This window comes from Pocillopora verrucosa, chromosome 1 (genome assembly GCF_036669915.1).
Source record: "Pocillopora verrucosa isolate sample1 chromosome 1, ASM3666991v2, whole genome shotgun sequence".
Classification (NCBI taxonomy): domain Eukaryota; kingdom Metazoa; phylum Cnidaria; class Anthozoa; order Scleractinia; family Pocilloporidae; genus Pocillopora; species Pocillopora verrucosa.
The window spans coordinates 20631615-20647430 of NC_089312.1; the positions used below are offsets into that span (position 1 = coordinate 20631615).

A 15816-nucleotide genomic window follows, 5' to 3' on the forward strand; every position below is an offset into this window, starting at 1 on the left:
ATGTGACTTTGCCAAATTGGCGGGAAGGTGGTAGTCATTTACTTCCCCTCCCCTGCTCTATCCAAACGAATGAAACAATTCAAACTAATGGATATTTTTTTTTCATGCCATCTATTGCCTAGTCTTCCTTTCTGTAAAGGGAATTTAAACGGAAGAATTATTCGGTTTGACCAACCCGTTTTTGGACAAAATAGGATTGTTATTTATATCCAGGAAGAAAGCTGAATGCCAATGATATCGTGTGATTAAATTTTATGGGCGGAACTCGAAATTTATGATATTTTAAGGAAATGCTATGGCACTAAATGTATTTCCTGAAGTTACTATGGCACAACAGTGTTTTGCTTTCGATTTGCGGAAAATTTGACAGAGAGAGGCTTTGAGGTCATGTCAGGCTGGAAGGAAAAGCGTTAATCTGTCCCGGAGGAACTGGGTACCAATGATATGCCAAGAATTGTCCCCTCCACCCATAGTTGTGTTCCACTCCTTGAAGTTCTACAAATTTACATCGTCGAAGTATTCGCCTTCAAATAAGGCTTCGTTCTGTTATCTAAAATTGCTTTTGCAGATTTCAAGATATGGCCAAACCTGGGGATGCTGACAAACAGTATAAGTTGGTTGTGGTCGGAGGTGGAGGAGTCGGTAAATCTGCGTTAACGATTCAGTTTATTCAATCTCATTTTGTCAGTGACTATGATCCTACAATCGAAGACAGCTATCGTAAACAGTGTGTCATCGACGAAAAAGTCGCTCATTTAGACAGTAAGTGAAGCTTTTGTGTTGTTTTTTACTGAAATCATCCACAGAAAAAACGGCGTGATCACACTGATCGCACGGGTTGATCTTGGGGAGTGTCAGCGTTCGAGTCACTACACGGCCCAGGAAAATCGAAGAATATGTGCAGTCTAATATCCTTGCAATTCATTTTCAGCATTTTTGGGGAACATATGTGATCTCTATTTGTACATGAATTTGTTTTTCCACTTATTTTGACACACACGAACGATACAAAAGTATTTTAGATTTGGAACAGAAGCGTCGTTGAGGATTCCGGATAGATTTACCATGGAAATAATAGCCTCAATTTCACACTTTCGTGTTTGGGAATGGGAGCAAATATTCTGACGGGGACTCGATGAGCGGAGACCACAACAATGTCTTTTAATAGAAAATTACAGTTGTATTACATTCTTTCTGAAGACTTCCTTCGACCGCAAAAATAAAACGTCATTTTGGTCAAAGTAGGGAACAGAAGAAATGCTAGCGATTCACTTTTGGAAAATAAACATATGGCTGCTTGATTTGACTGAACCATCCTGTTTATAATAATGCGATGGCTCCATGACCTTTAGCAAAAAGACAATCTCCATCGAGAGCCTAAAATAAATTTCTCTCCATGGGACAAGTTTTACATGACGTGCAAACTTTAAATTGATACGGTTTAAAATCGAAATAAAAAACTGGAACGAGATTTTTCTGATCGGATACTTGTGTAAAATGTTGGCTTTTAATGAGATTTATTTGAAAGAAATGGTCTTCTCTGATCTTTATCTCCGAGACAAAGGGAGACATACTTTATTTCTATGAATATCTGCTTTTACAACTGAAATAACACTTTGTAATTATTGAGATACAACCCTTAATGTACACCGTAAAATCCTACCTTCAAGGGTATCACATTTCGTGAAGAAAATCTAGGTTACCTTTATTGTATTAGTTTTTTTTAATTGAAATTGGTTATTCTCTTGCATCAATTAATTAGGTGAATCAAGCAAAGAAATATTTTTGTTCTTATTCAAAATAATTTTAAGAAATTACTTGAAATATTTTCATATTTGTTACTTAATTGCTATACTTTCCCCATCAAATAACAAGTTTTAGTGGTAGACAGAACAATAAATCAATATATTAAATGCTTATGATATTTTAGGCAAAATAATACTGGAACATTTTATTAGGAAATCTATCTTGCTGTGGGTTCCTGCCCATTACTCAGACTTGATATGATTTTAATTGACATCAATCAGATGTTATAGCATATTTTTCTTTCCTGTCATTTAAAATTTTGACTGATACAAACCCTTTAAATGTTCTTTCTGAATTCCCCCCTCTGACTTACTATTGTTTCAATGAAAATGAAATTATTTTATCAAGACATTATCTATTTAAAAAAGTTATTTGCAGCCTAGAAGCTTCCTCAGGTTTCCTTCAATTTTTAATTTCATTTTTATTATTACTATTCATGGGAAGTTCAAACTAGCAGGGTTCTGTTATACCAGTAAAACACCTTTGGTGCACTGAATGTTTACTGGAAAAAAACAGGCATGACAAGCATGTGATTTTACCTTTGTCAACAAAATGAAGTTTTTTTTTAAGCTGTTATAACCCCCTTTTGTTAATTGTTTCCTCTGCAGTTCTTGATACAGCTGGTCAAGAGGTAAGAATTGATTAAATAATATTCTTCTTTGTAACAATTTTTCCTGTAGGTGGTATAACAATGCATATCATTTTCTATATTGCTATGGATTATTCTATTATTTCACACTACAAATGGAATGCAAATGGATAATCTCTTCCACATGATGGCTCAGGCTGCAACAAATAATTCTTTTTTGATAAACAAATTTTTTACCTTGTGTACAAGTGATAAACTTGTACAAAAACATCAAACATTAACAGGTTAAATAAGTTAGTCTTCTATGTTTCTCCTATTAGGAATTTAGTGCGATGAGAGAACAATACATGCGGAATGGTGAAGGATTTTTATTAGTTTTCTCAGTGATAGATCGTTCAAGGTTTGTAATCATATAACCATTGAATGAAAATTTTCTTTTCTTTTGTATTATTTTCCCCTCTTTTTATTTTATTCACCTTCTTTTTTTTTTTTTGTCTTTTTTAATTTTCTTTTCTTTGTTTCCTTACATCTTCAAGAAAGCAAAAGTATTTACAGATTGACAATTTTAATTTGGCATTTTACTGACATGGAACTAGTTTTGATTTTTCATTTAAAAGACCCTTAATAGGCTGGCTTTGAAAATGTTGAAATCTATGGAATCAGTTGTGCCCTTGTGTACTCCTCTTTTTCTGTGTGGCCTTAGCTTCTGGAGATGCATCATCAGTAATTGCCTTTTGTTTACCCAGGGTTGCTGATAGATTTTTTTTGGAGGAGTTAGGGATTTGATATTATGTAATGAATTAGCAGAAACTTCCACAGTGCAGATAGTACTCAAGGAGACCAAACAAACCAACTGACCTGCTCACTCCACTTGTAGGAAACCTCTGATCTGTATTTTTTAAAACTTTTTCAGCTTTGAAGAAGTAAAGCGCACATTTCACCCACAAATACTTCGTGTGAAAGACAGGTGTGTTGTGGAGCCTTCTTACTGTGGTCTCAGTGCATTAATGAAATGAATGTGTGAGGTCTGATTCATTTATATATTTCTAACCGATGACATGTCACATGTACTTTTTCATTTAAAGTAATAGATTTGCATTCTACTTTACAGTTTCAAAGCCATATTTACAACAGTCTTAACCGTTGATCCCCTACGAGTGATTAGCTTCTAATTTCTCCTTACAATATCACCCCTGAATCAAACATTGAGGTCAGGAGACTAAAGGAATCTTAGGAAATGTATTAAGAGGGGTATGGAGAATTTGCATACTGATGTTAGGCTGTAAAAGGTTAAAGTCATAGCTGACAGGGTTGTGTTTCTACTTATAGTTTTCTCAAATGTTTCTGTGTTGTCATCCTTTTTGTAGGTCAGAGTTCCCAATGATTTTGGTTGGAAACAAGTCTGACTTAGAACCAGAAAGAACAGTAAGTCACCCAGAAATAAAAGATCAGTTATGCAGTAAACAACTAATAATTAGTTGTTTAATAATTATTAATTCATAATTATTATGAACTGAAAGTCCTGAATGGTAAATACCTCTAGCAACGATACATAAATGTTCTAGTCTCTGAAAATGTGGATCCATTGTATGGAAGGGAAATTTCCCACCAACCCAGGAATTTGGTGGCATTGTCATGCAGTGAGTGTATAGTTAATTAATTCAATGATTGTCTGCGCCAAACAAACCAGTAATCCTTTCCCCCCCTCCCTTCCAGTGCCATAACCCATTCTCATCCACAACATCATCTCTCATAAAGATTTCTGTTCACCATCTACACTTTTGGAAAGAGGTGTGATAGGGTGAGGTACCTTACCATAGGAAATAAAACAATGATTCAGGTTGGGCTAAAACCTGCACCTTGTAATCAATAGCCCAGAGTATTGATCATAAGGGCACAGTGTCACCCAGGAAAAATTTATATTTAGCTATGGAAGGGGCCAGGGATACCTGTTAAAGGGTTATCAGTGTTGAGATACTTGTAATTAAAGTCTTTTTGTAATTTCAGGGCAAAGGATAGACACCTTAAGAGGGTATCATGCATTTACTTAATAAGGAAACAGAATCTAGATACCCTGTTGCACTGTTTCCATAGCAAGAAGCTGTTCCTTTTCCATTCTAATGCAGAACATAGTGTAAAATCAATTCAGTCTACATAAAGTACCTAAGGCACTTATCCTTTTGTTTACTTAACCTTGTTTAGGTGTCAACATCTGAAGGCCAGGAGTTGGCTAGTGAACTCAAGGTATGCATTTATCAAGGCTGCTATCCAATAACACTCCTGAGAAAAAATGGTTTTGGAGCCAAGGAGGTCTATTTTGTTATTGGCTGATGATCAAAAACTTGAAGAAAAATCAGCTCTCTCAATCCTAATGTCAATTTTCTGCTTGGTCTGACTGTCTTTTCTTATAGTTTTAGCTTTTAGAATGCAGTATTAACCCTCTAACTCCCATGAGTGACCAAGACAGAACTTCTCCTTACAGTAACAATAGAACATCAGCCAGATAAGTGATGAGAATGAAGAAAAATATTAATTTGGGGATAATTAGTTGATCCAATACTAAATTCTCTGAACTAACACTATAAGAACTGTATGGTTGACAGTAAGGAGAACGACAAATTTGATCTGGGAGTTAAAGGGTTAAGGCATGAACTATTGCAACCTTCTGGATGACATTTATATAAATGCATTACTTATAATGGAGATAAAGCTATGAATCTAATTTTGATTTATGTAAGGCCAGTATGGTATGACTTCTTAACTTTACTTCACTTGTTGATAGCCAACCATTAATTTTTTCTCAGATTGAGTATATAGAAACCAGTGCTAAACAAAGAACCAATGTTGATGCAGCATTTCACAACCTTGTAAGAGCTATCAGGTACCATGCAGTATTTTGCCTTTTTTTTAGTGTTATTGTGGGCTGTTGTTTTTCTATATTATATTAGACCAAAGGGTAGTGATTGTTCAGGTTGTGTTGAAGTATAGTTCTTTAAATGGCCAATCATAACAACCTGACACAGGCCTGGATCCAGTTGATTTATTTGTAACTGGAAAGAGGGGATTAACAGAAAATGGGGATGAAAGTAAAAAAACATCAATGTCCACCAAAAGGATTCTATTACAAAAGAAAAGAGAATAAGATCCCAGAAAACATATTATTAAATTCAATGTCTTGTTAAAGTGGCATTGTGGTAATTTTGCGTGACAGCCGGTTTGAGAAGTCTTGAATTTGAGTGCTGGCTGCCTCAATATGCTGTATTCTTAGGCAAGACACTTAAAAACTCTCACCCTACAATTCTCTACTAAAGAGTATAAAGGGGTACCAGAGAACAGTCAGATAAATGTGATCTATTATGGGGAGTTAACATGTGATAGTTGAGGATATCATTCAGGAGTCATAGCTATAGTCCTTGTCTGTAAATCTTTCACTCTGTGGAGTGATCATAACTTATATTCTTTTTACAAATGATCATATCCAGTGGACAGACAATGAAAATTGAGAAAATTGTTATCTAAGGATTATGGCCTTCATTAAACACCAACCTCCTAGAAACAGCCAGAAGAAAGAAATATATGATAATAAGTCAGGGAATTTTCTCCTTTAGCCAGGCAGTGAAAGATTGAATGTTAAAGAATCCAAAGCTCATGCAGGATGAGCTTATGTTCTTGGATCAGAAATCATTATTTGTTCTGTTTCTTTTTATAGAAAATTTTATGCACAGTTGGAAGAACAACAAAAGAAGAACAATCCCAGGAAGAAAAGTAGATGTTTAATTTTGTGACCCTCTTCATTTAGGACGTTATATTTGTTTCAAAATCTTTATGTTAGAGCATGAGATGATTGAATAGTTGTCAAATTTCTGAACAAGGCTGCGTGCTTGTTCAGGAGGAGAGAAACACTATAGAAGAACTATGTTTCAAGTTATTTTTGTACAAATTATGCATGTGGCGTTGGGCTAAATTAATGCATACAGGACGGCTTCTTAACAAATTACTTTTTTCAGTGTGGAGAGTGAAAGATGAGAGAAACTTGTGTGAATTCCTCGTTATAAAAAGTCTGGTACAGACAAACCCAGACTATGCAAATAGTTGTATGAATTCGTGATATCATAACCCACTTGCTAACAAGCCAAGACTGACCTCTAAGAGTGATAAACATCTAATTTCTCAGAAGAGTATTTCCCCAGAATCACACATCAAGGTCATGAGAATAAAGGAAATTATCGCAAACTCAAGAAGCTTTTGATTGTTAGGCTAATTCTCCCTGTAAGTAACATCGGAAATGTGCGAGGAACAGTATCGAGAAGTTGCATACTGATGTTGGGGTGTAAAGTGTTAAGAAAGCTGTTGGTAGATGCTCAAACAAGATTCGCGTCTCTCTTTTTTTACCGTGTATTCTATACTTAATGTTATTAATGACAAAATTGTAGTCTAAAAGCTTTTAACCCAATATCTAAACATATTTATCACGAGATAACAATATTTTTTCTTGCTACTTTTATATTTTTTTCTAATTACATAAATGTGCTGAAGTAAGTTTCCCGGAGCAATGTATGTTGACACCGCGAAAGAGTTTTTGCCATTTTTTTGTTTCAATCTAATAATAAAGTTAACATTCCACAAGTTAGTTGAGGTTTCTAGTTTTAACGCTGGCCCGTCGTGCCAATGACGAACTCAAAATGCGTATACACAGGAAGAGGCTACGACAATTTTGTGAGGAAAACTAACCTGCAACCACTCAGAACGCTGAAGATTATCAAGAAGTCTTTTCAGTATTGGAGAAATCGCTTGGGAAGGGCTGCCTGCCGTCCTTACCCACGTCTAAGAACGAATTTAAAAAATTAGCGATCTAAAGGGGAATAAGCTAAAATCCATGAAACTTATAATGAATGTTGAATAACTTGGTTAAAAGTTGTACTTTAACATTAGAAATACTACAAACGATACATTTTATAGATCTTTCCAGTAATATGATAAATTAATTCATTGCGACAATCATTTAATCGTTTTTTCTCGTCATGAATTACAGACAAGACAATCCGGCTTAAGCTGCTTACCAGTGGTCTGAGCTGGCCAAGCTTTCGGTCTGAATGAATAAGTGAATGAATAAGCTTTCTCTTTCTTCCGTGATCATAGATAGAGGATATTACATGCCAGCGCGTGGATACGAATTTTATCTTCGAGTGTTTAACTCGATATCTCACAAGTGAGCAAAGCGAATGAGTGAGATATCCAGTTGAACACGAGGAGATAAAATTCGTATCCACAAGTGGGTATGTAATATTCTGTGTATTATATAGACAACGATGCGATACCAGGAAAACGATTTCTTGGACTATTGGTAGAAGCTGAAGGAACTATGACAACTGTGTTATCTTCACATGTGAAAGATAAAAATTGTATCTTCACTGATTACCAACTTTTCGTCACTGGAAAAATCCTGGTATGTCGTCTGTGTTTTTATAATAAGGTTCCCTCTCTTTCGGAGAACATTTCATTAGGTTAACGAACACAACTTGAAAATCAACTGATGTGGCTGGACATTTTTGATTGATAACGGAAATCTAAGGATAGGTCGGTTCTAACGATTTGATAGCGCAGCATTGAAACAACTTGTGCCTTGACAGGTCAAGTTTTGTTCATGTTACCTAAAACGTTCATGTATTGACTATATACAGGTATGTCATGATAATTACAGGTATTACGTTCAGGAATGATAAAGTTTTCTTCTTGTTTTAAGTCAATAGCGTAAGTCTTACATGGCTGTCGGCATAGGTGGTTTTTCCAGGGGTAAGTCAAGCCTTTAACTCCCGGAAGTTTTTCAATCCCAACCACATTATTACACGAACGCATACGAATATGTACATTTTATCATACCCGCAGTCAGTGTCAACCAAGTGATGTGTTTGCGGGTCCACCCTATGACCACTAGTGTAAGCCAAGAGATTGGTGCAATCCTTATTGAGGTGTACAGACAGCAGCACCTTCAACGTGTTTAGGATTAAAGAATTCCCTTTCCCGGAATTCTGCTAAGGCACCGTACATAAAGGTACACAGAGATTGTCTTTTGCGTCTTGAGGAAGTAGCCTCAAACAAGAAGGTCTACTTTTCTCATCTCTTTTCGAGCTGTCGCAACCATCCGCTGAACTTGTAATTATAAGGGGTCGACAAAGAAAGCCTCTCCTCTTCCCGTCCCTCCCCCCTCCCCCTTCCCCACTCTTTCTTCCTCCCGAAAAAAAAAGAGCAGTGAAAAAAAAAACACGAGGTTAACAACTGACATATTCCAAGCTTACTTTTCATGATGACAATCTCCCGTAAGTTTTACTTATACAGGTTGCAATAAGAAACAATTAAGCATCAACTAGATCTTTAACGGGAAAGCGGTTTATAATCAAGGAAAATAGGCTCTGGAGTCGATTCGGAGTCGCTATTTTGGACGCTGACCCGCTTTTACACTTGTCAACCAAATACTCTTAGTTCTTCTTGCCAAAGTTTGTCGATGATTTGGCAACAGTTGTCTCTTAACTACCCTTTGCACAGCCGCCGGGCTTGCGAAGTGCCTTCGGCCTCGCCTAACACGCGGCGTATTAGACTTATTCTGAACAAAATAGCTTGCAGAGCATTAAGGCATCTGTGTTTGTGTGTTCAGTCTAAAGAAGAGAGAGAAGACAGGCAAAAGGCGAGTATGAGGAGAGAAGTGCCCCCCCTCAAAAAATGACGCTTGGGTAGATCTTTTTTGCACCCTTCTCCTTGCTTAACGCCCGCCTCTGCTCGCTCGAATACTAAAAAGGAAAATCCCCTTGGGTATACGCTATGAACAAGGAGACGACTCATGGAAAAAACTTGACAAGGATGAAATTTGCAAGTGCAATTGACATGTCAACGACATTTGATAACTCCAACCAAGTACTATATCAAAGCTTTATTTCTCTCAAACATGGTCATGTTGACCCTCCTGGTAGTGAAAACGTACCCATTCCTCAGAATGCATCAACCGCACGTTTTCTAGTTTCACTGATTGGAAGACTGCCAGGAACCCATGGCAAGTCTCTAAGCTTTTCAAGATTTCGGTAGTAAATGGAGCCACAATTGACGTTAATTGACAACGTGTTCAACACCTAGGTGGACTTCTCGTCACGCAAAAGGAAAGTCTTAAACGAGAGTTACTACATCTATCTTTTTAGTCCTTACCTATCGCCTGAACCATGTGAGAAGTCTAAAAATAGTATAAATTTAAACACGATGAACTTTTGTTTACCCATTTTACCAAGACATCTTTCAAATTCACTTGGTAACACTTATAATGGCAAAGGTCTCCCATGTAAATTCTGTATTATGGTGTCAATATTTTTTGTCATTTCTGCAAGGATCTGTTGCTTTTCCTGAATGAAGCAACCATCCTGACCAGTTTATGTATTTAAGTGTCAGCTCCTCTTGAATAAGGAATTCCACCCGTTCATTTTCTGATTACTAACGGAGTGTGCAGGTGTATAATTACATTGTTTTCGTTCCCAGTGTAACATGCACCATGTGTTCTTTCAAGACAACGTGCCGAAAGAATTGCCTGTCTGAGCATGCTCCGTTAAGTATTCTCTGCACAAAAACCTATTCTTCTCAGCTGTTGCACTTGAGCTTTCCGCACTTAAGTTCTGTTCAGCGAGAAATCTTTTCATCTCCTTTCCAATTTGTTGCGTGATGTTCGCTTCGCATAGACCTCGTGTTTTTCGTTCGCGTCTCGGATGTTGCATTTGCGGCGCAAAATCTTCGAGCTCAAGATTCACGTCTTCGTCAAAATACGAGTTGTTGTTTAGAGGTTGCTTTCAATTGAATGAGGAGAGGCAAGGAGAGATCTGCAATGCCTGTGTACTTCTGGTCAAACGGTGGAAGAAACTGCCCTCTGGAAGTGCGAAGAATTGGAAACATGTAAGTTGAGAAAATCTTACTTCTTTGGGATGTCGTGTTTTCAGGAAGAGCGCAAACCGCAAATTCAAATGTCATTTGCGCTTGTGTCAATTTTTGGCTCAACTTTTTTTTTTTTAACAAAGGTCGTAGACAGTAAAGCAACAGTGAAAAGAACTACGAAGCCAAGGAGAAGTTCGAGAAATTCTATGACTGTGGAAAACGGAAACGAACTAACTTCCACGATGAACGGTTCAAGAGCAACAAGTGGTCGCAGCGCGAGTTGCGGTGGACAAGAAACTCGAGGTTGGTTATCGTCTTTATTGTTTATTAGGAAAACTTAAAACGGTAAAAACAATTCTTTTCTTGCCTAGTCTTCGATGACAGTCGCCCTGTTTTTTTCGAAGACCTCAACTGAATCGTGTGTTCATTTGACATCACTAAAATCATCTGGTTTTTTTTTGTTTTTTTTGTTTTTGTCCATTTTCTACGTTCTCTTTCAAGGAAACGAAGCCCATCAATAAATGAATTAATTAAAACATAACCATTACAGAAATGGTTTGAAACTTCAATGGGAGAATGGCCAAGAAATTATTTAACTTTTTATAGTAAAGTTGTGCTTTTGAAATTACTTACATATTCCTGTTTTGCACACGAAAATGTACGATTCTGGACATTTCTAGAATTTCCTACACCTAAATAAAATCACTGAGGCTTCCCTCCCTCAATCTGCTAAGCCCTCTATCTCCTAACCATACTGTTATTTTATTTCTTTTCTTTCATGAACCCTTAACACCTTATCATCAGTATTCATATTCTCCATACTGTTCTCTGTACATTTACTGAGATGCTGACAAGGAGAATTTGTCTCACAATCAAGAATTTCTTTAGTTGGCGATCATTTCTGTTAATCTCATAACATTAATGTGTGATTCAGTGGTGATATTGTAAGGAGAAATTAGATGCTAGTCATTCTTAGGTGTGAACGGTTAAGGGGGGGAGGTTGTTTCTTTATTTTATTAACCAAGCCCAAGGGCCATTCTAGGAGAGTATTGGCTTTAAAGAAGAATGTTTGAATAAGTAAGAAGGTAAACTTTAAGCTCGGTCTCCAAATATGTTTTTAACAAGGAATCAAGCCTCAGACCTTGCAATTTTGTGCTCCGATACTTTGTCTACAGAGCAGTGGATTGTAAGCAATGCCATTTTGTGGTTTTTATGTCAAAAGCCTACTGCAATCTGCAAGGATCTATTTGCACATCAACTATTTTTGAGAAATCAAAATGGATGATAAATCAGAGAATTGTTGTTAACCCTTTAACCCCTAAGAGAGATCAACTTCTAATTTCTCCCAATGGTATTAGCCCTGAATCAAACATTAAGGTCATGAGATTAACCCTTTAACTCCCATGTATGACCAAGACAGAATTTCTCCTTACAATATCAATACAATATCAAGTAGACAAGTGATGAGAATAAATAAATTAATTAGGGGATTATTAGTTGATCCAATACTGAATTCTCAAAAGCAACATCAGAAGAACTATATGGCAGACAGTAAGGAGAATTACTAATGAGATCTTGGGAGTTAAAGGATTAAAGAAAGGGATTGCAAACTCAAGAAGCTCTTAATTGTTGGACAAATTCTCTTTGTAAGCACCATAAGAAATTTTTTGAGAATGGTATGGAAAATAAGCATGCTGATGTTAGGGTGTAGGAGATCAACAGCACATTTGTAAACATGCTCTCTGCATCTCTCCTTGTGCCTTCTGTTTGGAACTGTTTGGAACTGGTTGTCTACAAAATCATTATTTCTGTTCTCACCTCAATTGCCTATTTCTTCTCCCCTTATGGCTTTGTCCTTGGTTCCATTGAGAGCTTTCAAAATGCTATAGGACTTGAAGGATTGTGCAACCAACTCTGTTGTAATTTCCTTCCATGCTCAATTTGTCCACTGCAAAACCAGTTCCTTGCTGGGAGATCACTTCCCTCCCTGAGGGAGGGTAGATAAATTGACCATTCACCATCCATTCCTGATACTGGGTTCTGATCTCTGTTTTGAATTGCTTGTTGATACCCTTGTCAATGGGCTGCCTGGGATCACAACAACATCAGTTTTCAATCTCATGGAGATGGATGTTAATGCTTCCAGTTGTTGTACTATCCCAGGGAAGCTGTGAAGTTTGGGCCACTACTAAGTTCTTTGACTTTCACTTCCACCATCATTCCATCAACTGACAGATTTAACAATGTAGAAACTGACTTATCAATATAGAAAGTGAGTAGTACAAAAATGGAAAGGAATGATAACAGTTAAACAATATTATAGCTGGTGATATCAATCAAATGAAATACTTATGAAATAAAATATCTTTTATCTTATAATAGTAGTCTTTTCCCATCTCTCATCTTCATTATTGTCTGAGAGGCTGGAAGAGTGTTTGCAGTATATTTACCTTTCATGGGTGGTAAACCATCACAGTTATGACATCTGCCAATTGTTTGCAGATGATGATGAAATTGAAACAGATAGTGGGGAGATGTCACCCACGTTGATGTGTGGCTCACCAAGTCCCAGTCCCAGTGATGTGTCTGATGATTTGTCATCAGGTTCAATGACCACCTCTTCAAAACAAGTGCGTCAAGTGTCAACAGCTTCACAAACATCCTTTCTGTTCCCATCCCTTACCTCTTCAGCAAATAATAAGCTGCCATTCATTGACCTGTCAATGTGGCGACGTGAAGAAATCTGCTGTGGCACCATATTCAGAGGGCCTCATGGTGAGGTCCTTGTAGACCCTAAGCTTCTGAACCCTGTGTGTACATGCTCTTGTAGTGCCAGGCCCCCTGTACATGTTGCCGAAACAAAGAGTGTTAACTAGAAATTGTATAGTGCTCTGGCCTGAAAAGATCAGTTAAAGATTTGCTTCCAATTATGTTTCTGACAGAGTTTTTAGCACATGTTCACATGACATTGCATAAATGAATCTTGCAAATTTCAATCTGTCTTATCAAAATATAATTTGGTACAACATATACCATAGTTTCCAAGTCCTTAAAACTCAGAGCCAAAATGAACATATGTTCATGACATCATCACATACATGTACTGCAATTATGATGGTAAGACTTGAAATAATTGATATCTTCAATAGCCTTCAAATGAGTCCAGTATCATCATTTCCAAAGCAAGAGAATTATTGTCTTATAGTTAATGCATATAATATTCTCGACTAATTTTTTTTGTACTCATTTTGTATCAATATGGGTAGCGTTTAAATTGTTATCATTTTCTTTTGTTTGTTTGTTTTTCTGTTATTTTGAATATTTTGTCTCTTTTTTTTTGTATTTTGTAAGATACTTTTTGCATTGGAAGGGCTGTTTTTGATTGTTTGCTTACTTTCTTCAGCAGTCTCAGTCTTTTTTGATAACTGCTTGCCATGCAAAACTTGATTACTCTATTTTCTTTGGTTAATTTTTGTCAACTCAAGATAACTGCAACTTTGTGGAAGTTACTGTTTATCCAGTTTACTTAAAGTCATGTTTCATTGTTAAGGAAATCACTATGAGAAACCTCAATGGACTGTACTTTTCACACATGCACACAGAGGATGCAACCATACTCTGACTCTTTGTGTCTGTTACTGTAATTACATCGTTTAACCCCCCAAGATCTGATTATTAATTTCCTCTCTAGCTACAATTCTAAACATTTCCATACAACTTAGTAACAAAAATTTGTTGTTAGGTCAATATAACAACTTTTACCTAATAACAGGCATTGAGTATTTGCAATGCCTGTTTGCTGGATAGGTATGGATATTATAAGAGAGGCTACATGTTAAACACGTTTTGAAGTTGAAGGGTTTTAAAAGACATTATTACTTACTGTAGGTATCAACATGGGTTGATAGAGTAAACTACCTTTCACTTTGCTTGTTAGTAGTCTGTTGATTAGAGATCTCAAAGTGAATGCTGCTCATGATCCATCAACTCTGAAAGCTCCTTAACACAATGATAATCATCAAAGTTTAGTATATCATTTTAACAGAGAGAGCAAACAAATTCCAGTTTAGATTGTCTATATGCACTTACATATGCATGCACCTAACAATTTTCTTTTTGCAGTGCCTTAGTCCTTTCACACCAAAAATCTAAATATCAACTTTCTAAACTTTTACATATATTACTTATGTTACTTTTACTCATGTATTATTCCTTATGGGTATCTTTTGTAACTTCTCATTAGCTGAGGAAATTCATCCTAAGACATTCACAGGGTGAGAGGGTTAAATAGGCCATTAACATCAATTGGCATATTCCAAAAATCAACAAATCAAAGGTTAAATTATCAACACAGTTCCTAAATAGCCATTCCTCAGAGAACAATTACTCTTACCTGGAGATAATTCTTGACCATCATTGATTGTTATTACTGATACTTACTAACAGCATGGAATTTTTTTGTAGTAGTATTCATTTGTTTTATCAGTTGATGTGTTCTAAATGGGGAGGCTTGCTGCAATTTTTCCATCTTTGTATATAGTTAAAATGTCAGGTTGGATTTTTAGTGTATATAGTGTTTTGACCTGCATTCATGTATACGTGTTTACAAAATTTTATTAAGTAGGTTTCTTGTGATTGTTGAAGGTAATTTTTAACTTGAAGGGCACGTTTGACAAAACAACCAAGAAAAATGAGAGAAACTCAGCAGAAGCTTCAGACAATGAACACACCAAAAGTGCAGATCATCTTCAAATCCCTTTGTTATCACCAAAGTGTATTATCTTGTACACTGTCCAACATTTCAGTTCAGAACTTGAGGCTTTCCATTGAGCATGAATCTTTTTAAATCATATATTTAGATATTTAGATGTTTGTTACTACTTTCACAGTGGTATAAGTGATGGGGCACAGAAGTAAAGAACAATTGTTTGTAAAGTATAGCAGAAAAATCAGTTACAACAAAAGTATTAGCTGTCCTCTTTCAAGCATAGTTTTGTGATCAGCACTTCTCCACCTCTTTTTGTTGTGCCTTCTTACCCTCAGTATTCATATGACATTGATTTCCCATTATCCATACCTAACTTTCTCAACTTAACTGATTGATTAATCTGGAAAGGAGGAACTACACAGAAAAAAATGTAGAAAAGTGTTCAGTGGCCTCATTGTGGGACACCTTACAAATAAGTTTGTTTTACAACATTTATATAGCATAATATCATCCTAAGGTTGCTTAGAAATATCTTTAAGTACTTTTTTTAAGTACGTCATTTATATAATTATAGCAACCTGTAATGAAGTGTGATATTTATTAATTTACAGGTACAACTATAAAATACCAGAGAATTAGAAAACACATTTGGAGCATATTGTTCCACAAAAAGTTTTTAGTTGGTGGAAGTTTACAGTTTCAAAGTATGATTTGATCCAGAAATAATGGTTTAATATAAGAATTTTTTAGAGACAGTGTAATAAAGTTTGCCAATGAAGTAAGTTATTTTTTAAGGATATTGATATAA

At 36.1% G+C, this 15816-nt stretch overlaps 2 protein-coding genes across 2 annotated transcripts; both read left to right on the forward strand.

Annotated features, from left to right (window-relative positions):
- Positions 1-454: 454 nt before the first annotated feature.
- LOC131781189 (ras-like protein RAS2) lies at positions 455-7393 on the forward strand. The gene is made up of 8 exons (XM_059097832.2): positions 455-762; positions 2415-2437; positions 2716-2795; positions 3309-3362; positions 3763-3820; positions 4598-4639; positions 5200-5276; positions 6105-7393. The coding sequence occupies exons 1-8, from the start codon at positions 579-581 to the stop codon at positions 6178-6180; spliced, it is 594 nt and encodes a 197-aa protein (XP_058953815.1). The 5' UTR covers positions 455-578; the 3' UTR covers positions 6181-7393.
- A 2595-nt stretch (positions 7394-9988) lies between these two features.
- On the forward strand, positions 9989-15765 carry LOC131781202 (SIN3-HDAC complex-associated factor-like). Its single transcript, XM_059097849.2, has 3 exons — positions 9989-10321; positions 10444-10603; positions 12803-15765. Exons 1-3 carry the CDS (start codon positions 10094-10096, stop codon positions 13174-13176), a joined length of 762 nt encoding a protein of 253 aa, XP_058953832.1. The 5' UTR covers positions 9989-10093; the 3' UTR covers positions 13177-15765.
- The last annotated feature ends 51 nt before the right edge of the window (positions 15766-15816 follow it).